The following is a 27,113-nucleotide window of genomic DNA, read 5'->3' as shown; positions in this document are numbered from 1 at the left end:
AACAAACATAAACACAAAAGGAAGTTTATTAGCATTCACATGAATTTTACAATTATGTATTTTCCCCCATATGACAAAAGCTGCTATTGAAAATGTGATGGTGCACTACCTCCCAATGTCTGAATAAAACACACAAGGTTGTCACTGAAGAACCTGCACAGGATCATTTTACAAAAGGACGATGCGCTTCATCTTAAAAACCGTCAAATCAAGCCGTTACACAGGAGCAATCAGGAGAATACCGGAAACAGCCAAGCACTCTGCACCGCAACACGCCACCTTAACAGCTAACCAGCAATACTCAACTGCTGCGCAACTGCGCCTAGTGCACAAAAGATACACAAGAAAGAATATTAGAAAATCAATTTTGTGAAATTAGCAATTAACACAAAAGCGTTCGCTCAGCAACTGCAAAAGTAAATTTTACAAGATTTTAGCTTTTATCCAAATGAAAATCTGGCCAAATCTTCCCTAAATCAGTAAAGAAGGGAGAGAAAAAAAAAACAAACAAAAAAAACCTACTACATTGAAGACCCGAATACACAATGGGTCATTAAGGATTATGAGTTGTGATTAAAATGAACTTACTTTGTCTGGGAGATTCAATTACATGAGGTACTAAACAAATGCAAAAACTACCAAAAAAATAAATGTTCACCTAAATGTCACTTGTGTAAATATTCAATTGCATATGATCACAAACTTCAAAAAGTGATACAGAATTGTCTGGTAAACTGAAAGAATGAATCCTTTAAAAGATGTAGACCAAGTTACAATAACCTTTTGGTCTGATATCAGGTGAACTTAGAAATCCTCAGATGGATTTTCCCCCATTCGAAGCGATCCTCATATTGAAGTCTCAATCATCTGAGATCATCTAGGAAAGAAAAGAGTTAGTGAGCTTTGAAGAACTTAAAAGTAGACAACATTTCAGTTATACAAGCAAATTGCGGCTTGTACGTCTCCATAAAAAGTGGCAACTGCTGGTTAAGCAATGCTCACTTTGTTACCTTCAATTTAAAAAGAGAGGAAAAAAAAAAAAAATCCACATTTAGTAAAGCACACCTTTAACACTTGTATATAGAGCAACAAGTGTCTGAAAGTTGCTCAAGTTAGTTGTATGCCCTACTTGGGGTTGAGTAACCTCAGAAATAAGCCAACAAACCTGGGGGTAGGGTATGCATTTCTAAAAGCATACTTTAAGATGTCAGCAGACTAACAGTCAGGCAGCAAAGTGCTGCATTACAAATTTTTGCAATAAAGAACCACAGGTCAGTTATGACAGCTTGCTGACTCCTTAAACTAGCTTTAAAGAAACCATACCATTTCCATCCTGCTTTTGTCTATGCAACCATAGACATGGGCGTATGACAAGGATGATGAAAAGGGCCTCAGTCCATTGTCCTTCGAACGTACCTCAACACCACCTCAACACTCAATGAGACCGACCTGCTCCATAGCAACCGCCAACCAGCAGCAGCCAGCCAATGGTCGGATCACACACTAACTGCTCTCAAACTGCCCCCAAACTCCTCTTTTGCAAACAGGAATCAGCAGCTTGGAGGAGAGAATTCCACATTTAGATGAAAGATTTACCACCCACAATCCATTGTTTTCAAATAATTAAATACTTACGATTTTACCTTTGGCTGCTCCAAATCAGTATCAGGGTGTGCATTAAAAGACACCTAAAATCATGCATTCCTTCAGATCATGCATCATTTCCCAAAGGATGCAGCAGATAATGGTCCCAAAAAAAGTTAACACTTGAAATAAAATGTATAGTCTAACAGTGCATTTGTAATTTAAAGAGCATCATGTCAACCAAGAACATAACATGGCAGATATTCTTCATCCACTTCTCCTGATGTGAACCTGCATATTTGCAGTTAGTAATAGAAGCCTCAGGAACAGCGATCACAAAACGAAAACTTAAATCAAACTTGAAGGGACATACTTTATGGGGGGGAAAGAGGAAAAAAAAAAAAAAAAAAAGACCCCACACCAGTGTCAACTTTTTTTATATTCCGATGTCGTTCTTACCTAAGCTTGGGTTCATGACTCTTGGGCAGTTCCATTGGCTTCAGGAGATTTGGGTCTGCTTCGGGATCTGGACCTCGACTTGGACCCCCTGTTGGATCGAGGGCTGCGACTCCTGGACCGAGACTTTGACTTGGACCTTGAGCGGGACCTCGACGCTGACTTGGACTTGCTTCTACGTGGTGTGCGGGTTTTGGAACGAGAGCGAGACCTAGACCGGGACCTGGAGTAAGACCTGGATCTGGAGCGGCTGTAACGAGATCTACTTCGGGAACGAGAGCGACTCCTGCTCCTCGATCGGCTGTGTCTCCTGCGCCGTGGACTGCGGCTAGAAAAGAGAATATTAGCATCAGTGCCACGTGTTCATAATCAAGTAGTAAAAAAAGTATAACATTTTTGTCCAAGGACAAGTCAAATATTTGCATTACACTTGCAACAATGCTTTTATATTTGGAAAAACTAGCTCCATCTAGTTAACGAGATTGCTCGCCAACTATCTCGCTAGCTAGTAACCGTGCATCTTTAAGACAGCTATATTGCCAAAGTTTAACTAAAGTTAAACTTAAGTTAAACCGTAGGGTTAGCTAGCTAGCGTTTTGCACCAAGACAATCACATACGGGACCAGGCCAATTCGTTTTATGAAGTAACTACGCTAGCTAACTAGCCATTTGGGAAGCTAATCACGTTAGCTAGCTAATTGGCTAGAAACTTGGAACCCACAGGGCAAGTATAGCAAGCTAGGCTAACGTTATCTTACTAGCTAGCATAGCGTTTGAAACGCACTCAACCAGTAAGGCCCTGTAGGACAAAGCACTTTGTAGTTGCCCCCAGTCTTAGTTTAAATGCAATTTCGCACTTCGGACGTACGACTGTTGTTTTTGCTGAACATATTCGGCTCACTTAAGTTACGTGGCCTTACCTGCGACTTCTCCGTCCGTATCCACTGTATCTCCGGGGAGGTCCTCCGCGGCGCCCGTAATGGGAGTCTGGCGGGCGCCCGTAGCGAGCCATCTGGACGCGAAGTTCTCGCCCATCTAGCAAGGCTCCGTCCATTGCGTCCATTGCATCTTCAGCGTCTCTTTTATCATGGAAACGAACAAAGGCAAACCCACGGCTCTCCTTTGTGTACCGATCTCTGGGAATATAGACGTCCCCAACTCGGCCATACTTCTCAAAAACACGCCGCAGCGTTTCTGGCGATGTTCGATAAGTCAGATTGTCGACTTTCAACGAAGTCATCCCCTCAACATCGGGCGGAGGCCTGCCGTAACTCATCCTTGGTCAACAACTGTATCGTAAACTTAAAAAAAGGGAAAGTGTGAGACTGAACTTAAAAGCCAAAAAACAACGTTACATTACAAGAACCGGGACTGAACACGCTGCGCGGCTAAACCTAAAATGGCAGCAAGAGGATTTCCGGTGTAGTGCTTTATGGCGTGCGCTACTTCATTTACCCACCCTCTTCGGTTTGCGGCATTTCTTGGACCTTAAATGCGCATAACGTCACGCATGCGCACAATAGATATATTTTACAACACTTTTTGTATTGCATATTCATGTTATATTTTACGATGGACGTGTCTACTTGTTACATATAGTTAGCTAGTAATTCTCATCTGAAGGTGAAAACGTTTGGGACGTTATACTACATTTGGGACCTTTTAGGCTAGATAAAATCTCTGCTCTGATAACTAGGTGGTTGATATGAATTGAATCCAGCAAGGCCTCATTATTACAGCCTTCTTTTTACGTAGCTTTGTTTATCCTGATAAATAACTATAAGGGATTAACAGATCTATAAATAAAAGCATAAATTGAAGTTAAAGGTTTAAAAGGCGCAGTAGTCGACTGATAGATTATGAGATCGGGTTAACTAATGTGGGGCACTGGATCAGTTGAATACAATATAAAACGAGCGATTTAGATAAATATGATTTAAAAATGTAAAATGAATTTGCATTTAATCCGGACTTCAATTTGCTTTACTGAAAAAAGAATAGCCTAACTGGTTGTTTACAGACTCAAAGTTAACTGCTAGCCTACCCAAAATGCGAAAAATAAAGAACTTTGATACAGACCGCACCCCAGACCCTAAAGCCGACAGACGACAGAACAGGAAACCAAAGAATACAGTATGAGTAATGTAAGATGCTATAATTAAGTTGATTTAATCGAGCGGAAATGTTCTAAATTAAACCTCCCTGAGGTTATAATAGTTAAATACGTTCTATCTAGTTCCAATTAGTTGCTGATTCTCGCTTATATCTAATTCAGTTATATTTATCACATAAACGTATTTATTCTTATCATATCCTATAACATTTCTTATGAGGGTTATGGTTTTATGATTTCTGAGCTCACAAAACCAGATTTCATTTAAAGTAGTTCTATGAGTGAATGACAAGGAATGAGTATTATATCACTTTTTATTATAAAACTACCAGTGCTCGTTAGATTTGAGCACTGTAGCTGGGTTATGTCAAAGCCAGCTATAGCACTGTATTTGCTATGATGCAGAATAGTTAGATTTAAGGCTAGATTTTGATACTTGTAGCCAGGTCTACGAAATTGGTCTTCAGTCCAATCTACTACTTTCAGTCAGCTTGCATATGGACGGCTCCATTTACTATATTGCAGTAGGCTACTCAACTAGGCCTACAGGTTTCAAAATACTGAATCTGTTATAAACTAATAAACAGTAAAATGCATTTTATGCCTTTAAAAAAGCAACGCATTACCCTTAGGTGCGCCAAAAAACAAACACCGATAATTGCAGCGTTAAATCGCTGCGCCTCTGCTGCACTGCAGTGATGTTTTGGGAAGGTCATGTTTAGCGAAATAGGAGCTGTATTGTACTGCGCAAAAAAGGTCCGGATTTATGCATGACGTCAGAGGTAGCCATTCGGGCTCTCCTTTGACAGTTGGAGCTTGGGAAAAGAGCAAGCATAAGCATCAGCTTCCACCGCTATCTTGAAAGGACTATAGTATCTTATAAGATGATGTAGGCTGTACACTACACCGAAAATTGATCCAACCTAAGTCTCGTTCTCGTCGTCAAAGTGGCACTGTATGCCGCGTCCTGGCAAAGCATGCTGTTCAAGACGAAGAGGTAGCCTAGGAATGGGCTCAGGTTTGGGGACGGAAGCTGTTTGTCTGGAAACAAAACAACGACTGTGGCTTCGCGAAGCTTAGAGGCAGCATTAAGACTAATCTCATGCAATCTCAAAAATATAAAAGCTACAATATCAGTATTGCTTGGAGATGGAGCAGGTATATTAAGAGAAAAGGGAGCAGCAGTCTACAATTCGTTCCGTCCTTGCAGTGGCTTCGTTCATCTGAATTTTAATTTACAAGATAGACTGACTACCTGGAAATGGGAGCTTTGACAAGCAGACAAAATGCTGGAGTGGAGGAGGTTGACATACCATCCAACTCTGTTTACAGATATCCACCGAAAACCGGTAAGCATATTATTATTATTATTATTTTTTTTTATTATTATTATTTTTTTTGTATTAGAGTTTTAGAATGCACAGGTTTTTCAATTTACTATGCACCTTTACTTACAATGCAAAATCACGACTTGTCAGTATATGGCCTGCTAAACTGCAAAACAACTATTGTTGCACTTTTTTCATGTAGTCTTTTAAGATGGAGTGTGCTACATCTGCTTAGATTAGTGAAATGTGTAATTTAATTGATGAAAGCATAATTTGCCTTTCTAAAATGATATTACTGTTCATACTGTGAAAGGAATAATCACAGATAAGTCGTTCTTGCCCTGTGGGGCACCACCCACTGCATTTTGTCAGTTCACTGAACAATTTATTCTGGTTTTGAAGGTAGCCATTCATCTTATTGCTAACCATGTAAATTATGCTGACATAAAGCCTATTGGTGCCTACGATTTACCACTCGCTATGCTACAATTGCTGTGCCATTGGATTTGTAATGAGCACTCACAATTTATTATGACAGCACTGTTGTGTAATTTTGCCCAGGGTGGTCTCAGGTTTATGACTGAATCACCTTGGCTGAAGTAATTTACCTTGTTAGGCTCACTATAGCGTGTGTAGCTTTACCTGCTGAATCTGTGATCTTTCTATATTATCAGTCAAACACAACAGATGCTTTAACATTTCAGAAGTTTCAGAAATGTTCTCCAAAAAGAAAATCTGCCAAAGTGCAATAAATGTGTTTCCAAGATGACATTATAAAACCTATACAATGCAATATATTATGATTATTGATCAAAATTGTTATTGATAATGCTTCAGTAGTGGGATTTAAGTAATATTAAATGCAGATGTAATCATGCATTAATTAGACCACTTTAGACTATTGTAGACCATGATACAGGTAGTATATGCATAGTTGTGCATTCTTACCACTAAAGAAGTTCCAGGAAACATAGTGATTATTATCATATATCTTGTATCAACATTAGTATTCAGCAATAATGTCATGGCTATAATCTCATAACAGACTTCATTAGAAACACCTACTTTGTCTCTAAAATTACTTTATCACATACACTTGGGTGCAGTTTTAATTGTCCAATTAGAGACTATCTAGTTACAGCCCTTTTCTTGTCATGCACAATTTGTCAGCCACCTTTTATCCTATTCATAAATGGTCAACATCTGACCATATGACTACTGTTGATTAGATATTATTTGGTTGTTGGAATGTTCTCAACACAGCAGTGACTATTCTCAACACATGGCAGTGGTTGTTGCACTGATATGAGTACATATGGCACAGTGGTATTGCTGGAGGTTTCATACATTTACTGTCACTTCTGGGTAGAGAGTGTTCTGCCGTTTAAAAATATAGTAGCGGTAGCATTTCTGTGAGCAGAAATGGACTATGGCTAAAGATGGATAACAATTAAGTTAATAGTGAATGTATAGTAAACATACATTGCAGGTTGCATACATTTCTTAATAAAACAATTTTCTGCAACTGAGAATTCCTTGAAAAAAAGTCTATGAACAGGATTACATTTTCTGTATGTTGAACAGAGCTACCAGTATTTGACCTCTATGGTAAATTAGTTTATGGTAAATTCATCTTAATGCGAACTCTCATGTATGTGTGTGTTCTCTTTTGTTATATAGGGAGCTACTTTGCCAGCCATTTTATTATGGGAGGTGAGAAGTTTGAGTCGACCCATCCTGAGGGCTACCTGTTTGGCGAAAACACTGATCTCAACTTTCTTGGAAACAGACCAGTGACAGTAGGACAAATAATTTAAATATTTTTTCTACAAGATAGATATTGCTGCTTATTATGGGAAGCATGAGGACATTTGTGTGTTTTGAATGTAGGTGTGTAACAGTTTTATTAAAGTAAATGCTAAAAAATAGTACTTGTCTGAATTAACCAGTTTATTTGTATGATCTCATAACCAGTGTCAACATGCACAGTATTTTGTTTAAAAATAAATTCTGCACACTTTTCACTCTCATTTCAAGAATTAATGTCAGTTCTATATAATCACATCTGTGTAAGAGCATAGTGACTTGAGCTCAGCATGTTCTGAAAAGGAACTGAATCAAGAGCATTTAAATGGTTTTGCATGACTTTTAATATGCCGTCATTTTTAATTTCTGCTTCCAATAAGACATTTGCAGCGGGGGTGAAATGAGATGAATGTGAAAGCAATGGTAATGCTCCATGGCAAATATGAGTGGGTGTTAATTGAATTAAGCCTTTAGGTCAACTCTAAAGAGTATAACATCTGTAAGAGTGGTCCAGATTTGTGGCAATGGATTAAGCCTAGTCTTGGAATAAATAGCCATACCACTGGTCATTTGCCATTGTGACAGTAGGACACAATTGCTGTTTAGGTCCACGTTTAGGATGAAACTGGGTCTGGGAAAACAAACCTTTATGCGGGATCATAGAAAGTCTTATAGTTTTTGTCCATGTGTAATTACTTTGATTTCTAAATCTGAAATAATATAATAAAATGATGTTCATATATTAAAATGCACAATCCATGCTCATGGGGGTGGGGATTATTGCAGCTACTGAGTGGTATTGCTTAGCACTATAAGCCACAGAAGAGAAATATTCTACAGTTCAGGGATGCAGCACAATACCATGAAGCTCTGTTTTATATTGTTTATATTGTATTGAGCTTGACAAACTCAATGACACTGAATACTGGATGAGAAGGCTACTGGGTTACCCCTTTAAAGCATGGGGTCGTATTTCATTTTTCATGCAATCTGTTGGCCTATATGCATGTGTATAGCGTCACTGTGATTTAAAAGCTGGCTGGTTCTCTAAGCAGAAAGGCTGGTGATGTAGATATAAGCAGCAGCTTCCTGTGGGGAATACAGAGAGTTACATTCAAGTCCTGCTCTAGTGGGGAGAAAGGGGTGGGAGGTACCAGGCAGGCCTCATAGGTTATTCCATGCCAACTCACCTAGACCTCCTAGTTCATGTCATGGAATTTCTTGGAAAAAAACTGTGAAGCCTTCTTTTAAATTCATGAGACCTTGCAAAATTTTGTAGTTCTACTGCAAATACTTTTTCTTAATTATACATTTTTGAAGTTTGGATCTCCAAGCTACATTTCGTTTTGGCAAAATTTTGTATGTGAATTCTATGCCTCACCAATTGCCAGTGGGACTGGATTGAAATTTATACTGAACATCCAAGAAACCTTAAGGATAATTAACAGCATGTGTTCATGTAAATATTTATTTCTGAATATTTTACAATAATCAAATGAATAAACAATGACTTTTACCTAAATAAAGAATATTTTATTTTGAAAAATCTATAATAGTTTACACTTTCTTTCAACCAAATTTTGTTTCTGAGTAGTATTAATATAGTTCTGTTATATTTAAAGTTATTTGGTGCTGCATAAAAAATACAGATAACACCACAGACCACAGTGCAGAGCTCTGGAGCTGCAACCTGGAGTTGATCTTGTAAACATAGCTCTGGAGCTGCAACCCCACTTTTTAAGTTATTTTGACTATATATTTACCCATGAAGGATTATTCCTATTTCCTTGAAACTTTTTATGTGAAAGTGTTAATATTCATTATTAATATTTTAAATAATCGTTATAAGTTATATTACTCCATCATTTAATAATTTTTGGAAAATAGGTTTTCACTGGCTGTAATTATACTGTGGTTTTATTTCATAGATAGATATTTGTTGACTTCAAGGTTTTCTATCTCTGTGTGATACCTACTGAGCCTGTTTTTAATTAGGTTATATAAATGACCAAGTTACAGATTGTAAGTAAATTAGTTCAGCTAAACTAATTTCTCACATCAAGTAGTAGTTTTAGAAAACAATAAAGCAAGTCTGGGCTAAATTCACCTGGTACAGGTTTGGGCTGATTGCAAAATGGGTTGCTGCATTCCCAGAAGCATATAAAAGAGTGCAATCCTAATTAATTTAAACATTAAGCAGCTTGATGTGACAGTGAGCTCATGGAGCCCTGCTCTACTGGGAAAATGCCTGCAAGTAGAGGGAAACCTTCTTAAGACAGCTGATGCTAATGGAAAAGTTCATCTTTTAAGTTTGGCTGAGTTGGGAACTGACAAGAAAGTATTGAAGCTGAAAAGTGGATGTTCTGACTTAACAGTTGAAGACGATTTGTGTGCAACACCTTAGGTACTTTTGGTGAAATACAGCTTTCTTCAGACACAGTGTTCTGATCCAGTGTAATTATCAACAATGTATACTAACTCCTTCCCATAAACCGATTTCCCATTTACCTCAATGTTGATTTACACAAACTACATACCCACAGTGCATCTAGAGCACACGAGCATGTCTGTTGAGGGTATTTTTCCTAAAGGAATGTAAGGATTAATGCACACTTATATGATCCTTTAATCAGATGGGTTTTTGTTGTATTTAGAATTATCTGTTTTATGACATTTGATAAGGTAGATTAAATACAATTGTAAAAACCTTGAAGTGACACTGCATAGTCAATCAGTGATGAAGGCATCTTTTAGATAGTAATTTTTGAGTTTGTTAGGATTCAGTAGCTATTGCTGTTGCGATTGACTTATTAATTATACTGTGGTCCTTAACAGTTCCCATACAATGCTCCACCACCTCACGAACCAGTGAAAACACTGCGCAGTCTCATCAATATCCGCAAAGATACCCTGCGATTGGTCAGGTGAGACTTCAGTATTTATATGCAGTATACGAGCTTGTAATTGTCTGCCATGAGCTGTTGACATGTTCTACTGTTTTAGAATGTGTTGAATTCTAGTATTCCATCTCCAGGTGTAGTGAAGACATGACGTTACCAGGGCAAGAGGCTGGAAAAGGCCACACTTGCTACAACATTGAGTTTACCTTTGATGCTGACACGCAAGTTGCCATCACTATTTACTACCAAGCCTCGGAGGAATTCCACAATGGTGTGCCCATGTGAGTCAGAGGAGTGATGGCCAAAAACGTCAAGAAAATCATTAGAACAACCTTGAAAACTTTTCAATATTATTGCACAGTGTTGAATAAAGAGTAGGTTTATTATGAGAAATGTATATCAACAATTAAAAATACTACTAGCACTACTGCCTATATTGCTTGTAATCGCTCCTATTGTGTATTGGCCAAGAAAAGATAATGTATGTGTCAAACATTTTTCACTGCATACTTAATTTGTGTTCCTGCATGTGATCATTAACTATAAAGACAACCACTTATTCTAAATAAAAGACTGTGGGTTGATAGCTAGGTGCTATGTTTGTGTATTGCTGTGTATTGACAGATATCTGCCACAGGATGGCTCATTGCAGTCTGAGACTGTGCATTTCAAGAGAGGTGTCTGCCAGCAGTTCTGCCTACCTTCACATTCTGTCAACTTATCAGAGTGGTCAGATGAGGAGGTAACTGCATGTTTTAATGGTAGACCTTTCAGTGAGGTGTCTGCATGTCTGTGTCCTTGTGCTTATATGCATGTACAATTGAGTGAAAAAGAAAGGAAGAAAGATATTTCAATCAGTTTAAGAGGAACCTATTGCCCCTCCTTATTTCTTATTAATTATATTTTTATGAATTTGTGGAGAAATGACTCAAAGTACTTGTGTACTGAATTTAGCTAGAGTCAGCTGTAGCTACTGAGGGGTACGGGTCTGGCCAGTAGATCTTTACTATTGCAAAAGCTGTGTGCTCTGTTTTAATGATGTTAAACTGTTATCATTTAGCTTTTATTTGACATGGATAAAGAAATCTTCCCAATGGTTGTACAAGCAGTGGTCGATGAAGGGGATGGTGAGATGAATCACGTTGTCTTCTGTCTTCATATGTGATTACTACTGTAGCTGTTACAGGAACATGTGAGACTTTATATTTTATTTGTCTCATTTTATCTGCAGAGCATTTAGGACACTCTCACATTCTTCTTGCAACTTTTGAGAAGGTAGGCATTTGTAGTTATGTAGAAAATGTAGTCCAGGCATTAGGGTTGTAAGTACTGATTAAAAGTAAAATGTAAAGCTTAACTATGTGAAATGGTGAATAACAAATTAGACACATATATGTTCCTCTTGGGTGTACAAAATCTTATACCTCCCTTTATAGCACGTGGACGGCAGCTACTGTGTGAAACCACTAAAGCAGAAGCAAGTGGTAAATCCTCTAAATATGAAATTATCTGTGAGGTCTAGTTGAGCAGTTGTCTGTTGGTTCTAGTAGATGTCTTTTGATGGTCTTTCAGGTGGATGGAGTTAGTTACCTATTACAGGAAATTTATGGCATAGAAAACAAATACAACAGCCAAGACTCTAAAGTAAGTAATCAGTCTCATCCTCTTCAAATGCATCAAGGGGAAACATAGTTAAAGATCATAAAATGATTAGACACGACATTTCAGTTAGAGCATTCCCTTCATTGTTAGCGTTTCGGTTCATTTTTTCATGACCATCTTACTGATGATTTCCTTTATGATCCACACTTTTTCCAGGTGGCTGATGACGAGATAAGTGACAACAGTGCGGAGTGTGTGGTGTGTCTGTCAGATGTGCGTGATACGCTCATCTTGCCCTGCAGACACCTGTGCTTGTGCACGGCCTGCGCAGATACACTGCGTTACCAGGCCAACTGCTGTCCAATCTGCCGCCTGCGTAAGTACAAATTCAGGGTCCAATCCAGGACTGCCTCACCGACCTCCCAACTCTGCATGTCTTGTTTGGATTGTATATGATGCACAATAACTTGATGCTTTGCAGGACTGAGAGGACATAAACTCTCCCAAGCACACAAGAGTATTACTAAAATTATTTTTCTTTTTACCTGTTCATGGAGCACATTTTTGTTATCTGATGCTGTTTGCAGCATTCCGAGCCCTACTGCAGATCCGAGCCTTGAGGAGGAAGCTGAACCCCATCTCCCCGACTGGATTCAACTCAGTCATCACTTCACAGACCTCTGACTCTGAGGAACACTCGGTAACATAGTGAACCTGCATTTTTACCTCACAAAGCTTGGCTTAGCACAGACTCTAAAAAAACAGTGTCATCTGTTTGTATTGCATGTACACATGCACATGCCAGCTATGAAGATCAAACACAAAGCAGCTTACGCTGTTACAGCTCAGGCAGCCATTTTCATCTGTTGTGTATTTCAGGCTCCGGAGCACATTCCGGCAGGTTACGAGGCTGTGTCCCTGTTGGAGGCCCTGAACGGCCCTCTGAACCCCTCGCCATCTGCTCCTCCCTTGCAAGGCCTGAAGAAGGGCCATGTCTCTGGGACCCTGCCTTCGTATAGCAGTGAGGGTCACCACATGACTGCACACTCACTCTCCCCTGTAGAACATGCCATCAACCCCAGCCAGGGTCTCAAACTCAAGAAGAGTGACTCCAAGTGAGTGACCCACAGCCCTTCATGCCACTTGTATTAACTTGCACAGATGGGAAATCTCAATTTCATCATGGGGTGCATGTCAAAATTGGTTATAAAAGATGTCCTCACCTACATCTATTTACAGTGTTCAGTCTTGTCTACTCTTTATAATCCTTATAATCCTATAAGATATAAGTTATTTGACTTTTGATGTGAAGAATTAACCACTAAATTTTGCAGACCATTTTAAGAACGCTCAAATTATAAAGTGAATTTCAACTTAAATATCTATACATACCAACCAGGCGTTTGTGTTTCTGCTTTCTGGGATGCTCCCAGGTCCCTCTCCCAAAATTCCTCAGTGCTTCCCGAGGAGGAGGATGAGAAGTCATGCAGTGAATCAGAGGTTCAGGCATGCAGGAGGAAGCTGCCTATGGAACAGCAAGAGGTACTTTAAAACTGTTAAAGAGTTAGGAAGCTTCACTTCAACTTAGGAAGCTTCACTCCTGGTTAGCTGACTAACTACAAATGATGTTTCATAGTAGTAACAGTAGTAGTTTTATTTTTTGTAGACTTTGCAGATATTTACCTCTTTTTTTTTTACTGAGTTCTCTCTTTCTTGCATGAAATGTGTTGTTATTTCTTTTAAAAAGAAATGTACAACAAAAAAATAAAATAGGTGCAAAAATAAGTAAATAGGCACACTGAAAATTATTATATATATATATATACACACACACATACCACATACATATATATGTATATGTATGTGTGTGTGTGTGTGTGTGTGTGTGTGTGTGTGTGTGTGTGTGTGTATATGTATTTTTTTATATATATATATATATATATATATATATATATATATATATATATATATATATATATATATAACTGACTTTTCTTAACATGTAAACTTTCATGTGTACATTGGCACAATCTGAAAAGGACTGGCCAAAATGTAAAGATGCAGAGTTGAACAAGACAACTCAAGTGGCCATGATGTTTTTCTCAGTGTGGTGTGACCCCAGAGAGTGACAACCTCACTCTGTCCTCGTGTGGGGCCATAGGCCAGTCCTCCTGCACAGACACGCCATTGTCTTCCACTATAACCTCCCCTGAAGGTAACACACCACACAGAGATCAACAGCTACATACCATATTTTTTTTAAGGCTGCTGTAAAAAAAATAATTCAGTTAGAAATTCTGATACCACAAGAATGAAGTTGAAACATCGATAGAACAAAGTATTTTCAGGATAAGCTTGTAATATTTTAAGCATTTAAAAGCAGTAATATTTTAAGTTGTCAGGTTACAAGAAAATAAACTGCAGTATTTTGACAATGAAGTTTTAAAGTTAGAAGAAAAAAGTTGTAATATTTTGACAAAAACTTTTAAGAGTGTCGTAGCAACACGCTATGTTCCCATGTGAAAGCACAGCACTGTCTGTATCTTAGCCTAATGTGCTCTCTTCCTCTCTCCCCACTACCCTCTCCTGCCTTTCCAGAGCCAGTGAGCAGCAGCCTGGCTCAGTCTGTAATGTCCATGGCATCGTCACAGAGCCAGCACTCCCAGATCAGCACAGATACACTCTCATCGATGTCTGGCTCCTACCTGGCAGCAGCTGAGGGGGAGGAGCCCCACGAGAGTCTGGCTGAGAGCCAGGGACCATCCCGGCTGGAGGTCGAGGTAAACTGGGGAGAGGAAAGGCCCAGGGATTAGTGAACCTCTCACCTGGTGTCTTGTTCATAACTGAATCTGAAATCATATTTTATAAATCAGAAAGTCTATTAAATCACTGGATCTTTCACATATGTATGATACAAAACAGTAAAGTGTTAGATGTGAACTTTTTAACATTATGAGAAGAAGCACAAAAACCATCCATTTCTGTTTCGTTAGCAGGCAATCCCTAGTGACTCAAATGACCATAACTTTGTGACAGCCATGGGTGAAGAACAGGATTCGGAGGTGCAATCAAAATTTAAAGACATTTAAATGGGATAGAAATTTAACCTTATCACTATATTAAATGGGTCAAAACAAATTTCACTTAGCAGTTAAATTTGTAATGCTTTAATCCTTAATTTTTGTATAGAATTTACTCCTATAATTTTTGCTTCCTTAGGGAAATGATGTCACAGAGGAGGACTGTGCATCTCCTACTAAAGACCAGGGTAAACATAAACATTGCTTTGTGATTGTTTTATTGTCATGCATCTATATCAAATTGCACATAATAAAGAAGTGAGAGAGAGAGAGAGAGAAAGAGAGAGAGAGAGAGAGAGAGCATATTGCAGTGTGCTATATCATCCTGTTGACACATTCTTCATAAAAAATGGCTCAGTCACTCTATAAACATGTTTCATTATGGGGCCACTGAACATTTTGATGAGGTTATTCAGCAGTGCAGGCCGTGACAAGTGCCTTATCACTCTGTGTATTTCATTTAGATAGTCCATTCTCACACTGGATGTGTATGTTTTGTGTTCTGAATGTGCAGTTTTTGTGCTGGTATAATCCTCTAGCATGTGATGATGGCCTTTAATTGTGTATACTTTAGAAGTAGCCTGCCTTGGATACAGGTATCCCTTTTGTTAATTTTGAAAGTTACTGCATTGTTCTGGTAGTCACTGTACTGATTACTAATCACCTGGCACACTGATATGAGGTTTGCCACACTCAGGAATACTGGCATACTGACAGGAGATATGCTCTTTTGAACTACTGTTGTTGTTTTTTTAAGGACTAGACATGGATTTAAAAGACTGTGAAAACAGAGGGTATTGGCATCTAACAGAAATGGTGCCTTTGCTGTTTGGGTTGCAGTATCACGGTGCTTGTTTTCCATTTGGTCACTGATAGTGAATGCTTTTGGCCTACACTGTTTTCATTTAAGTTTGGTATACTTGTTAAAACATAATGATGCATGCTAATCTAATGTACTTATTGATGTAATATTGTGGATTTCTGAGCTGCTATGTCAAATTTGAGAAACTATTTGCCACAGTAATGCAGAGTCTGTGAGCTGATTCTAGGAGTTTCACTTTCTCCCTGCACTTCCATGCTTGTCTGTGTGCATGTGTGCACTGTTGTTATGCCATGTGTGCATCTGCCATCACACAGTGGCTGCTACATAACATCCAGCAACTCACTGCTTTAATGCCCTCCAGGCCTAGCCTTCCCCTACACTCTGCTGTGCACCACTGTGCCTTGGCTGCTCTGTTTGACCTCTGACCTCGCTTGCAGGTGGGCGCAGCAGGAACGATGTGCCTTGTCCAGAGTTTGACAATAACAATCAGGGGCAGTCTGACACCCACTGTCTGACACTCCTGGACAATGAACAGGCTTCTGATGGCCAATTCGCTGGTGAGTGGCAACTTTTGTGAGAGGAGGGGATTAGGTGAGCTCTTCATACTGGATTTGCAGTTTAAAAGGGCAGTCAAGAGATTTGGTAGGGATGGAATATGGTTTTCCTTAACCTCTGATAATTGTGTTAAAAAGAGAGTTGGTAGCTGCACTCTTTCCTTGATTCTCCTTTTTATAGTGTGGTTGTGTACAGGTGTGAGTGTGTGTGCTGTCAGTTTCTGAATGGATCCATCTGAGAGACATCATGTGATTAAGCTGATGCTGATTGTTTGCCAGCTCCCAGGCGCTTTGCATTTCATTCCTCCACCTTTCTGTTCACCTTCTGATTTGTCTTGTTGGTTTATGCCATTTCCAGCTCATAATGTGGCCATGACTGGGCAGAGATATGTGATCACAGAAAGACTTGCAAAGCTGTATTTCACAATACAATATTTGTATAGCAATTCTGCATTTAAATGCACACTCATTAGCAAAATAATAATTTCTCTCTTCTGATCGTAAGTCTTGTTCAGGTCCTTCTGGCAGAAGCTGCGCATGCTGGCTGTTTTCAAATATGGCCTACATTTCTTTTTCCAAATATGTGTGATGAACAGAAAAAATCTGCCGCCATAATAATTCTTAACCATACAGTCATCCATCCCATGCATGGTATCTCCAGCCTACAATTCTTTCATCACCTCTGTACATTTCAGCCTCTCTCTCTTAGACCAGATTTCTTCTTTTCTGTGAATGTCTGATTAAATCTCCTGTTGTGCTGTAAATGTACTCTTTTCTTTCTCTCTATCTCTCTGTTTACATTTTTCACCCCATCTCTCTCTCTTTATCTTCCTGGATGTCTGTGGAATGGACAGATGAGGACTCGTGTCCTGTTCACATTGAGGAATAGGTACGGGCTCATGGCAAAGGGGTCATTCCCCAGAAGACCGAATGCACAGAATATTCACATTAGACAGTTTCCCCCACTTTTCCTTCTTTCTTTCTTTACCTTAGTGTCCAAAGAGGAAGTTAAACAGAAATGATCTCTTGAATGTCTAGTGCTGGACTGAACAATGGTCTAAAGGGTCTTAAGCCATCTGTGTTAGTCAACTTAAGACAAGCACCTGTATGTAACACTTTTTTTATTGCTGGTCTCCAGATGCTGAAAGAGAAATGACCCGTCTTTAGGATCAAATGTTGTAATGAATTATTTTTTTCTTCAATTTCTTGCCTTTCTTATTCTCTTCCGAAAAATCAATAACCATGTGCCTTTGTTTGTTTTCACTCCTCAAATTTCTTACATGCTCCTCTTCACATCCTCCCTCAATGTATCCTCTTTGCCCTGTGTGGTTCACAGGACTGCTGTACCTCGAAGCTTACCGGTGTTCACAGGCACATCTGCCTCACCATGCCTCCACCAGCAACATCAACCTGGAGAAGCAACAGGTCACCAACATGGGGGCAAGTCCAAAAAGGACACCAAAAATTCGACGTGGACCGCTAGCAGTGTGAAACATACTGCAGCCTGCTGTTACGCACCTACACAGCACTTCCCTGTTGCAGCCTGAGGGCTGTCAAGCCCCTACACCACAACTCATCATGTCACCCCATACCCTGGTCTTAACAAAACCAGAATTCAGCTAGAGACTTCTTTTCAATTTTTTTTCTTTCTCTACTTTTGGTACAAGTCAGTATGTTACTGAGATATTTATGTGGCTTCCCTTCCTCACTGTGCTAAAATATGTTGTGTTGACACCTGTGTAAAGCAAAGAATTTAAATGAGTGCCTGCCAGTATATGTGGAGGCCCCTTTACCAGTACATGTAAAGGAGCACTAAAAATGCCCTTCTTAATGAGCAGAACTGGTGGAAATTTGATGATCGCTTTTGAAGTCATGATTCATGAAGGGCTTTCTTGAGAGGTCAGTAGTGGATAATGTGTTCTTTGATTATGATTGCCTGTAGTATAGCTGGACTACCTGGTTTTTACTTCCCTCAACAGAAGAAAAGGTTAAATTACTGTACTGGCCTGATGGGATGTTTAGTATGGATCAACTACTCATTTGCATGCACAGAACCTCTGGACAAACCAATCCTGTGTTCTTTGTACCTCAGCTCTAGAATACTCCGTGTTGGAATGTCAGTATTAACATGTTGCACTTCCTTTCTCATGACATAGGAACTGAAAAAGATGATAAAAGGCTTCTAAAGTGGCTGAATGTGCAACGCTTAACAACATAAGAACCCAACAAAGAGAAGATTTTCCAAATAAGCCCCTAGTACACGGATTCGCCTGCTCTACTTAAGGGATATCTAACACGTCACAGTATGAATTTATAGCAATAACACATCTTTGCGCTGCAACTGTCCTTATTAGATTTGCTGCAATCACTGAGATGGTCTTACAGCTGTGCATAAAACACAGACATATAACAGCCTAAAGCTACAAAGCTGCCTCACCTGCCTTCTAAATCAGACTGGCTATGGATCTGAATAAAATCACTGGTGATCAGAAAAAAATCGTCCACAAATGGCAACAAACCTTATATAGATAATGCTATGATATATTTACTATAACAGTTATTCTTGTGTTCTGTTGACTGTTGGTGCATCATTTTTTGGATGGAGAGTGGGGGTGGGTGGTAGTTAAGGGGTAGGATTAATAGTGCAATTAACTTGGTTTTGAACAGAACCTGGGAATAAATGGTTACTAGTGCCCCATAGAGATGCATTACATGAAACAGATTTGCATGAGGAATATGGATTGCTTAGCCAGTGTGCCAGTGTGACTTTGATCTGCCAGATCTTTTAAAATGCGATTTTATGCATTCCACTTGGCAGGAGTGAACTGTACTTTGCAGGATTCTACATCCAAAAGTGTTTACTTGGCATCTTGGCCAACTAATTTGGTTTGATATTAAATGCAGCATAAATGTGCCACCTACTTGACAATGGTGGACAGCCAATTGATAACACTGAATTTTACAATGGTGTTTTCAAAGGATACAGATCTTATAAGATTTCACATTTTATGAGATTAGGAGTGCATTAATTAATCTGCATTAATTGATTGATAATCTTATTTTATTGGTTCCTTTGGCTTTGCCCCATATGTGATTAAACAAAATGCCCCAATAATGACACATCAGATACGTGTTCTAAATAAATCTGGAGACAATCCCAAATGAGTCATATTTATGATTTCCTTTTAAAACATGTCTATAGGCATTTTTTGTAAAAAGATTTTTTTTTTTTTTTTTTTTTTTTTTTTATGTAGGTCTTGTAATAGGTCTTGCTATTGTTATTAGACTGTCAATTTTGTTCTGTAATTATATGGGTAATGATGTAAAATTATAATAACTGTTTCTACAGAAGAAACAATGTGACCTTTCACAAGTGCACAGTTAGGAATGTTTGTTTGTTTCCCCTAGACCACAAGTATATGGCAAGTGTAACACAAGCATGGTAGTTTCGACCATTCCCCACAAGTCAATAGATGTATGTTTAAAAAAAAACAAAAAAAAAACACGTACATTAGCAGTAAATATTTACAGTAGTCCCCTCTGTCCTAACGTTTCCAGCCTCTGCTTACAAACAGAAGTTTCAGAAAAATTAGGTCTATTGATTTAGAAGACTGCATGGACATGGTTTTTTGCTTAAAAATAATAGATACCTATCTGTGCAGTGAGATTATTGCAGTGAAATGTAAGTTAGATTGTTCTCTAAGGACACTTCAGGAGCTGAATTGTTGTAAAGAAAACTTCCTTCCTAAATGCTTATGGAGCATTGTTTCGTTATCTGAATGCACTCCCTTCTGTTATGTTTTATTGTTGTCATCCTGCACTGATATGGAAAATTACTGTGATGAATTACAAAATGGACTGAGTCTATAAATTAGTCACTTTTATAGAATGAAAGATACAAATGTCAAAACAAACATTTCTTATTAAAATGTTGTTCTACCAATTTTGTGAATTATATCCTGCAACAGGCTATCTGATATGAAACAATACTTCTGAAACAAACATTGTGGTGTTAAGATATGGGAGCAATCAAGATAGCCAGTGAAACCTGTTAATGTGTTATGGAAGATACCACATCTTTTCTACTGGGATAAAGGAATTATCTGGACAAATCCATTCTGTCCATGCAGAGTTTAATATTTCAGCAGTTAATGTTGAACTGGTAATCTCTGTTTGCCCATAGTTAAACATCAATGAAAATCTGTAGGTTTTCTGACACTGTGACATCTGTCCGTTAAATAAACAAACCCAGTCACTGGTCAAGAATCTTATCCTCCTTATATTGTAAATCAATAACAGTGAAATTAATATTGTATTGGCTACAAATAACAAATCCTTCATAAAACTCATAAAGCTAGAGGGAGTAGACCAGATCAAGCTTTCTGCTTGCCTCACCTGTGCCTAAGTCACTTCTACTCAGAAAAGAACCAGAATGCACTCATGAAACCAAATGCTAAACTAGAGGTCAAGATCTACAGTATGTTGAGCTTTACATTTGCCAAACTAATGGATTTATTGCTAAATATTTTCAGGTGTGGTTTGTCATTTTCTTTCATTAGACCTTTTTAAGATCTAACACTCCAATGTACAAGTGAATTAAACTAAACCTGTGGATGTTTATATATCCCTTTTTGTATAACCTCAGTTTTCTCTAGGTGTCAATAAGAAAAATACATCTGCCTCATTTTGTAATTCTCTGTTACTTGTCCTTGTGTTAGATTTGGCCTCTTTCTTCATATCTTATACTGAAGGGGAGAAGCTAGGCTTCAAGGTGACTGTGTTATTGATCATGTCTGTTCTACTCGTCATTCTTAATGATAGCTTAACTTTCAAATCTGACAATACACCCATGAGAGGTAAGAACATTGTTCAGATGGAGTACAAAGAAGATAGCCATCAGATACATATCAAAAACAATTTGAATGGTGTGGTCATAAACAGCAATATCTGCTTTAAGCCTTTATATAATCATAATCATTGTTGATGCATACACATTTATAACCCCCCACCAGTCACCTCCATATGTATTCTCCACATTTGTTTTTTGTTTTTTTCTAATGCTGTTGAGCCTCTATGGGACAATGTTAGTGACCTATTTAGCTGATATGAAATTGGCATATAAGCATGTCGCTAGGAGCATTCACAGCTCTTTACCAAATCACATGGATATGAGGTTGATGAATTTATATTCTGCTTTGCTTCAGAGCTTAAAAAGAGGGTGTTTACTGGATTTATAAATAACTTCAAATAAATTGTACATGGAGGGCTTAAATTTGTCTTTTGTGCCAGAAGAAGAGGAGAGAAGACAGCAAATGATTATAGCTCATTTGGACTGACCGGGGAGTCTCCGACTGGATGGAGGTGGGCAAAGTAGAAGCAACTTCTCAGACATGATCTGCCTGCCCTCAGTCCTCAGGATGCTCAAGACAAGGACAGGGATCTGGAGCAGAGCTTAAAAATGTTTCAGTCTGGCTTTCTTTGCTTTCGTTTAATTCCACCTTTTGTCAATATAGAGTGGACATCTTTTAAACATATTTTCTGGTTATCTTGTAGGTATAATGTTTATTGCAGAATTATGATTACAATGATATCTATTTATGATCTCTGCCTAACTAATTGGGCCTAACTTTATGTTTCATTGAATGTTTACTCGAATTATTGATGTAAATTAGTCATTTTGATGTGTTTAAACCGATTTAAATAATGCTCTTTACTGATTACATTTCGTCTGCGCCCCTATAAAATATATTTTATGTATTTGTGTAGATCGAGGAAAGACGCTCCTCCGAGAGGCAGATGGCGCCATACTCACAGTGTGCGATACAACACTCGGACGTTTAACACACGACGAAGAAGACGCTGCCAGCTGGACCCACATCATGCTCAATGAATGACGTGGATTTTCAATCACCAAATTCCAGCCTTTGAATTTATTGACCTCAGCTCTAGATCTAAGTGGATCTGATTTTAATTTTCATTAGAATATTTACGGCGCTTGATAAGGACATTGTGTTTATTCATAGTAGTAAAAGGTAAAGCTTAGATAACGTACGTACTATCAGTAATTGCTATATATAATAGCTGGTTATCTTTCTACGTGAGCTAACCTAGCTAGCTTAGCTGGCTAACTTTTCTCATTCAGACATACCTAGCTAGGTTAGCCATCTGTTAAAAATCTGAACCTTGGTATTTAGGGAATTATTATTATTTTTATTATTGTTATCAACAATTATTTTATTTTGGCATCTATAACCCTCTCTGTGCTGATCCATTATCTTCTATAGTATGAGTAAAATTAAAGTTGAGAACCTTCGCGACAAGATTGAAGGGAATGAATTGGATCTTAGTCTATGCAACCTTACAGATGTACCGGTCAAGGATCTTGTAAGTATAAATAGCTTATGACCTACAGCAGAAAATGCGCTTGCAAGGCTCACTACCATACCTAGTACTGTGAATCCATTAATTAAGTCTGATAAATTATTCTGTTGACTCTCTTTTCAGGCAGCAGTTCCGAAAGCAACTGTTTTGGACCTCTCCTGTAATAATCTCACAATTCTTCCAGTAAGCGTTTCCTTGCACTGCACTGTGCATATCTTGCATTGTCTACAATGTGCGGTATGATAGTAGTTTTCTTTGCTGTGAAATTAACATTGTCTATTTAGCCTGAATTCTGTACCTTGACTCATCTGGTGAAAGTTGACCTGAGCAAAAATCAGCTAATCAGTCTACCAGAGGACGTAGGGCGGCTCAGCAACCTACAGCATCTGGATCTGTATAACAACAAGCTGACATCACTGCCTGTCAGTTTCTCATACCTTAAGGTCAGTTCAAGTGCTCTACGCACTCAGGCAGCACTGTACCTATAAACCTCCCTTTGATGTTTGCTTGATTTTCCACACTGGGTTCATGGACATATTCTTGCAAATGTCATTGTTTGCAGAATCTCAGATGGCTGGATCTCAAAGACAACCCCCTGGAAGTGACACTGGCCAAGGCTGCAGGAGACTGTCTGGATGAAAAGCAGTGTAAACAGTGCGCAACAAGGGTGAGATGATGCATACATATTTCAGCACTGAAGACCTGTACTTATGGTGAATTAAACAAGGATGTGTGATTAGCATTGCATATATGTGATTCTGTATCACCATCACTAGAAACCTAAAGGTAAAATAAATAATATTCCAGAACTGAAATGGCAATATCCTTTAAAATGAGTACCAAAATCAAAAATGCAGTTTTCATCCTAGGTGTTCTTAGGCAGAACTTGTAATATGTTAAGCCCACTTGTCGTTGAATTCCATTACCAAGAAGACTAGACAGAGGTTCTCTAAAATCACTCTGCTCCAGGTTCTCCAGCACATGAAAGCTCTGAAAGAAGAATCAGACCGGGAACGAGAACGACAGCTGCTGAAGGAGAGAGGTGGGTGTTGCCACACGAGACAAAACATCACATGGGTGATGACTGACTGAAACTGAATGTTCTGGTGTGTAACCAGAACAAATTTAGCAGCACAAATTAGCCTGTGCGTGTTTGATCTCGATCTTCTGCAGAACAGGAAAAGAAGAGGGAAGCTAAGCAGAGGGAGAGGGAGGCCCGGGAAAAAGAAGCCCTGAAAAAGAAAAAGGCAGAAGAAAAAGAGAGGAAGAGGAAGGAATACCAAGCGCAGGTGGCTGCTCAGGCTGCACAGGAGCAACAGAAGAAGAAGAAAGAAGAGAAGAAAAAGAAGGCCAGTCAAAACCACGGTTTGTTAAACGTTTATATGCCTTTGTGTCATGGGCTGGACCTGTTGCTGAATACATTACTATTCAAAAACACCCGACATTGTGACATGAAGCAACACTAAGTGGGTAAAAAAATGGGGTGTCTGTGCTTTCCCTTCCTGCAGATAAAAAGAAGGCCTTGCCAAGTGTGCCTCAGGCCAAGCGCTCCGCGTGCTCTCGCCTCTTCTCTCTGCTCCTCAGGCTCCTGCTTCTGCTTGTCATCGGAGCTGTAGGAGCAATAGTGGCTTGTCAGCTGACTGAGCTGAGTAAAGAATCATTGTGTGCTCCCATTAATCTGTACGCTCATGAAGCGCTGAGCTGGGCCCGAGACCTGGAGGTCGTGCAGCACGTCATTCAGAAAATCTCTGACTTCCGAGCATGAGATCCTGTTTCCACTTTGCTCAGGTTTTAGCCTGAAAAGGAAAGCATGATGGCAAAGGCAGGCTTTTGATATTCCTAAGGAATTGATGTTCCCATGTTTCTGTGCATCTCTTTAAAAACATGGCATAGCTGGCCTTTATAGGCTAATGGGTTGAGTTCTACACTTGAGTCAAATTGCCAAAATGGAACAGGGGAAGTAGACTTCAGGTCCAAGTGCCGGCGAAGCTACTGAACAAAAAAAAAATTGGTCTTTGCCACCTTATATAATGCTGTACAGCAATGTCTTATAATAAAAAAGAGCTGTTGCTAAATTTGAAGCATGCTTATCTATTTATAGTTCTGTAGAAAAGGTCCTATGAATAAATTAAGGCAACAGCAAAACTTGCCCAAGCCTGACAAGAGGACACATGAATGTTCATGCAACATGCACAAATCATACCATTTTTGTCCCTTACTATGGACAACACAGTGCACCAGCTTCATTTACTCCAAATGAAGTGCACCTTGCTTATTTCTAAATCCAGTTAGATTTCTTGTGTTTAATACACATTTGTGCTGTGTAATCTAGAACATAAACGTGTCAAATCGTCTTCCACAACACTGTACAACCAAACATATTTGTATACATTTGTAATTTTTTAATGAAACTTGTTTTGTTGTTCTGACAACAGTATTTCCATTCAGGGAGTTTAATGGCATGAATAAATGTCACCATACTGACCATGTGATCTACATGACTCAATCATATTAGTGCACAATAGAAGTTTCTATAAGATTCTCAGTGAATTTCAGGGATCTTCCAATCAAAGTTGAATTAATAAATCCATTCTTGTGTAATACAGAATTATTTAAAGTCAGATAGTGTTAATAAGAACATTATACATTAATACATACACAACACAGTGAATTAGAGGTTTACCTTGTCTTATATTTGTATCTCAAGATTCATTTTTTTAAACTAATCTCAATTTACTCACAATAAAATTAATAGTGCTTAACAATACATTTTAAGGTTCAGTAAATGGTCTACTGACATTTCTATACACCATCAACTGCTTTTTTAGCAAACTTAAATCCTTTCCACTGCTTCCATGAGCTCATGTGCTTATGTGCTTATAGAAGGTTTTGCCCCATTCCTACAGTCCCGCACTTTTCCATACTCCCTCTCCTGCATGAAGTCCATATTGTCCAGCAGATCATCTCGTAATGCCTCATCTACCGTCAGTCCCAGAGTGACTTCCTGAAATACCTCACTGACAAAGAGCTGGTGAGGATGGGGAAAAAGGTCTTCGCAACTGCTATTTTGTAATACCATTATAATAAGCATTCTTTGTTGTAATTGCAATATTTTATGTTAGTGTTCTCTTATTTTGTACCTCATTAAAGTGCAATTTCTTGAACATTGCTATGCTGATTTTGTTTCCTAAACCAATCTTCACTTCAAATTTCCTGATTCCAAGTTTATGAATTCCTGTTGAAGTTAAATAGAGTAAACGTACAGTTGAGACAGCATGCAACCTTTGATTTTAGGTTTTTAATCTCTTAATCTTACCATAACACATCATCATGTGTGTCACTTCTTTGCCAAGTCCTTTGCCTCTGTAGCTGGGCTCTGTCAAGTGGGGAAAATGAGCATACTTTGGCCATTCAGAAGTCTTGCATGGATTAAATACCTGCCTATAACTTTAATTCAAACCTGCAATCATGATCTCCAACTCTCCCAGAGAAGGGTCACTGGGGTCCGTCAAGAAGATGTTGACGTCTCCTACCATGCACCCTTCCTCTGGAACATTCGGATCGGCCCATCGTTGCTTGTCCAATATGATAAACGTGCATTCTAATGGACAGAAATTATAATGAATGAAAATACGTAAATTACATGCAAAGAGAGGTCACTAAGACAGACGACACTAACAAGATATGTGCGGAGTAATGAAGGAAGCCTCACTGTCATCGTCTTCTCTCCAGCTTCTCTGCATGTCATATTCCTGCTCTAGCGTCAAAGGCTCAGATGCGGTCAGCTTCTGTAGTTCCGGGGAAGCCATCCATTGGTGATATCTGAAATTAGGAAGAGGTTATTTTAGGTTAGCTAGCTATACAGTTAATCTAGCTAAGACAAGTATTTGTACGAATTAGGAGGGGTAACTGAGATACCTAGGAACATGGTCAGCGTTGTACGGTACCAAAACAACATTCTTCCCTTCCAGTAAAGTGTCTTCATTTATTCTCATCGCTTGGAACCTGTACAAGAAGTTCTGTGTCATTAAAACATCAATAATCATAACCGCATAATGTTTTTTTTTTCCCGATAGCTGGCAGCGATATAGTACTAGCTAGCTAACCTAGCTAACTAGTTACCTCAGTGTTAGCCTACCTGATTCAAACAGTAAGTGGAACGTTGTGTGCGGTGTCGTCTATTAAATGTTCAAATACTCCTTCGTGTCATGACGTTCAATACTTAACATGCATTGTACCCAGTGTAAATGACTAAAAATGAACATATTTTGGTGTAACTAAATTATAACTTTCCGTACGGTCATCGTATGCGCGATATTATGACGTCATCACTATGCGGCTAAGACCTCCTCCAGTCTAACGACCACAGGGTGGCGTTTTACTCCACGAATGGCCAACAAACCAAGGGATGGTTGGCCCTTGTAATCATTCGGATCATCCTTCTAGCTTTTTCAGTTGTCGGGCTTGGTTACTTTTTCTATATCAA

At 38.8% G+C, this 27,113-nt stretch overlaps 4 protein-coding genes across 16 annotated transcripts; 2 read left to right on the top strand and 2 right to left on the bottom strand.

Moving 5' to 3' along the window:
* Positions 1 to 8: 8 nt before the first annotated feature.
* srsf2a (serine and arginine rich splicing factor 2a) lies at positions 9 to 3,460 on the bottom strand. Of its 2 annotated transcripts, XR_014117263.1 has the most exons (4): positions 2,961 to 3,460; positions 2,044 to 2,368; positions 781 to 877; positions 9 to 322 (listed from the first exon to the last, which is right to left on the bottom strand). XR_014117263.1 is itself a non-coding variant. In XM_027002694.3 (3 exons), the coding sequence occupies exons 1-2, from the start codon at positions 3,314 to 3,316 to the stop codon at positions 2,056 to 2,058; spliced, it is 669 nt and encodes a 222-aa protein (XP_026858495.1). In that variant the 5' UTR covers positions 3,317 to 3,460; the 3' UTR covers positions 9 to 877; positions 2,044 to 2,055. The 2 variants fall into 2 exon arrangements, 1 of the variants encoding a protein (XP_026858495.1); XM_027002694.3 differs by having other exon boundaries at positions 9 to 877.
* A 1,469-nt stretch (positions 3,461 to 4,929) lies between these two features.
* Positions 4,930 to 20,189, top strand: rnf157 (ring finger protein 157). 11 transcript variants are annotated; one of them, XM_027002658.3, is made up of 21 exons: positions 4,930 to 5,502; positions 7,162 to 7,280; positions 10,123 to 10,211; positions 10,322 to 10,468; positions 10,812 to 10,929; positions 11,248 to 11,314; positions 11,419 to 11,462; positions 11,624 to 11,671; positions 11,760 to 11,831; positions 12,006 to 12,165; positions 12,377 to 12,489; positions 12,669 to 12,904; positions 13,223 to 13,331; positions 13,896 to 14,004; positions 14,388 to 14,569; positions 14,783 to 14,851; positions 15,009 to 15,057; positions 16,130 to 16,249; positions 17,101 to 17,135; positions 17,385 to 17,424; positions 17,583 to 17,642. In XM_027002658.3, the coding sequence occupies exons 1-19, from the start codon at positions 5,415 to 5,417 to the stop codon at positions 17,133 to 17,135; spliced, it is 1,974 nt and encodes a 657-aa protein (XP_026858459.2). In that variant the 5' UTR covers positions 4,930 to 5,414; the 3' UTR covers positions 17,385 to 17,424; positions 17,583 to 17,642. The 11 variants fall into 11 exon arrangements, with proteins under 11 accessions (XP_026858459.2, XP_026858458.2, XP_026858457.2 ...); XM_027002657.3 differs by having other exon boundaries at positions 17,385 to 17,725; XM_027002656.3 differs by lacking the exon at positions 17,385 to 17,424 and having other exon boundaries at positions 17,583 to 17,721.
* A 139-nt stretch (positions 20,190 to 20,328) lies between these two features.
* lrrc59 (leucine rich repeat containing 59) lies at positions 20,329 to 24,702 on the top strand. Of its 2 annotated transcripts, none has more exons than XM_027002705.3 (8): positions 20,329 to 22,278; positions 22,531 to 22,630; positions 22,751 to 22,810; positions 22,912 to 23,070; positions 23,190 to 23,294; positions 23,597 to 23,669; positions 23,801 to 23,992; positions 24,136 to 24,702. In XM_027002705.3, exons 2-8 carry the CDS (start codon positions 22,532 to 22,534, stop codon positions 24,390 to 24,392), a joined length of 945 nt encoding a protein of 314 aa, XP_026858506.1. In that variant the 5' UTR covers positions 20,329 to 22,278; position 22,531; the 3' UTR covers positions 24,393 to 24,702. The 2 variants fall into 2 exon arrangements, with proteins under 2 accessions (XP_026858506.1, XP_026858507.1); XM_027002706.3 differs by having other exon boundaries at positions 20,329 to 22,294.
* Positions 24,703 to 25,008: 306 nt separating this feature from the next.
* Positions 25,009 to 26,961, bottom strand: nat9 (N-acetyltransferase 9). Its single transcript, XM_027002707.3, has 7 exons — positions 26,766 to 26,961; positions 26,546 to 26,632; positions 26,340 to 26,449; positions 26,088 to 26,228; positions 25,944 to 26,003; positions 25,768 to 25,862; positions 25,009 to 25,655 (listed from the first exon to the last, which is right to left on the bottom strand). The coding sequence occupies exons 2-7, from the start codon at positions 26,620 to 26,622 to the stop codon at positions 25,497 to 25,499; spliced, it is 642 nt and encodes a 213-aa protein (XP_026858508.1). The 5' UTR covers positions 26,623 to 26,632; positions 26,766 to 26,961; the 3' UTR covers positions 25,009 to 25,496.
* Positions 26,962 to 27,113: the final 152 nt, after the last annotated feature.

The sequence above is a fragment of the Electrophorus electricus genome, chromosome 15 (genome assembly GCF_041902795.1).
Source record: "Electrophorus electricus isolate QZ-2024a chromosome 15, ASM4190279v1, whole genome shotgun sequence".
Taxonomy (NCBI): domain Eukaryota; kingdom Metazoa; phylum Chordata; class Actinopteri; order Gymnotiformes; family Gymnotidae; genus Electrophorus; species Electrophorus electricus.
This window is presented reverse-complemented; position numbering and strand designations above follow the sequence as displayed.

Excerpts from the sequence above, each read along its gene's own strand:
- lrrc59 (XM_027002705.3), top strand. The coding sequence starts at position 22,532 with ATGAGTAAAATTAAAGTTGAGAACCTTCGCGACAAGATTGAAGGGAAT. Across the intron at positions 22,631-22,750 it reads ATGTACCGGTCAAGGATCTT|GCAGCAGTTCCGAAAGCAAC; the intron begins GTAAGTATAAAT and ends CTCTCTTTTCAG. Across the intron at positions 23,993-24,135 it reads GAAGGCCAGTCAAAACCACG|ATAAAAAGAAGGCCTTGCCA; the intron begins GTTTGTTAAACG and ends CCCTTCCTGCAG.
- srsf2a (XM_027002694.3), bottom strand. The coding sequence starts at position 3,316 with ATGAGTTACGGCAGGCCTCCGCCCGATGTTGAGGGGATGACTTCGTTG. Across the intron at positions 2,369-2,960 it reads TACGGACGGAGAAGTCGCAG|CCGCAGTCCACGGCGCAGGA; the intron begins GTAAGGCCACGT and ends TCTCTTTTCTAG.
- nat9 (XM_027002707.3), bottom strand. The coding sequence starts at position 26,622 with ATGAGAATAAATGAAGACACTTTACTGGAAGGGAAGAATGTTGTTTTG. Across the intron at positions 26,229-26,339 it reads CTGGAGAGAAGACGATGACA|AATGCACGTTTATCATATTG; the intron begins GTGAGGCTTCCT and ends TCTGTCCATTAG. Across the intron at positions 26,004-26,087 it reads GTTGGAGATCATGATTGCAG|AGCCCAGCTACAGAGGCAAA; the intron begins GTTTGAATTAAA and ends CCCACTTGACAG.
- rnf157 (XM_027002653.3), top strand. The coding sequence starts at position 5,415 with ATGGGAGCTTTGACAAGCAGACAAAATGCTGGAGTGGAGGAGGTTGAC. Across the intron at positions 11,672-11,759 it reads CACTAAAGCAGAAGCAAGTG|GTGGATGGAGTTAGTTACCT; the intron begins GTAAATCCTCTA and ends ATGGTCTTTCAG. Across the intron at positions 12,905-13,222 it reads CTCAAGAAGAGTGACTCCAA|GTCCCTCTCCCAAAATTCCT; the intron begins GTGAGTGACCCA and ends GGATGCTCCCAG.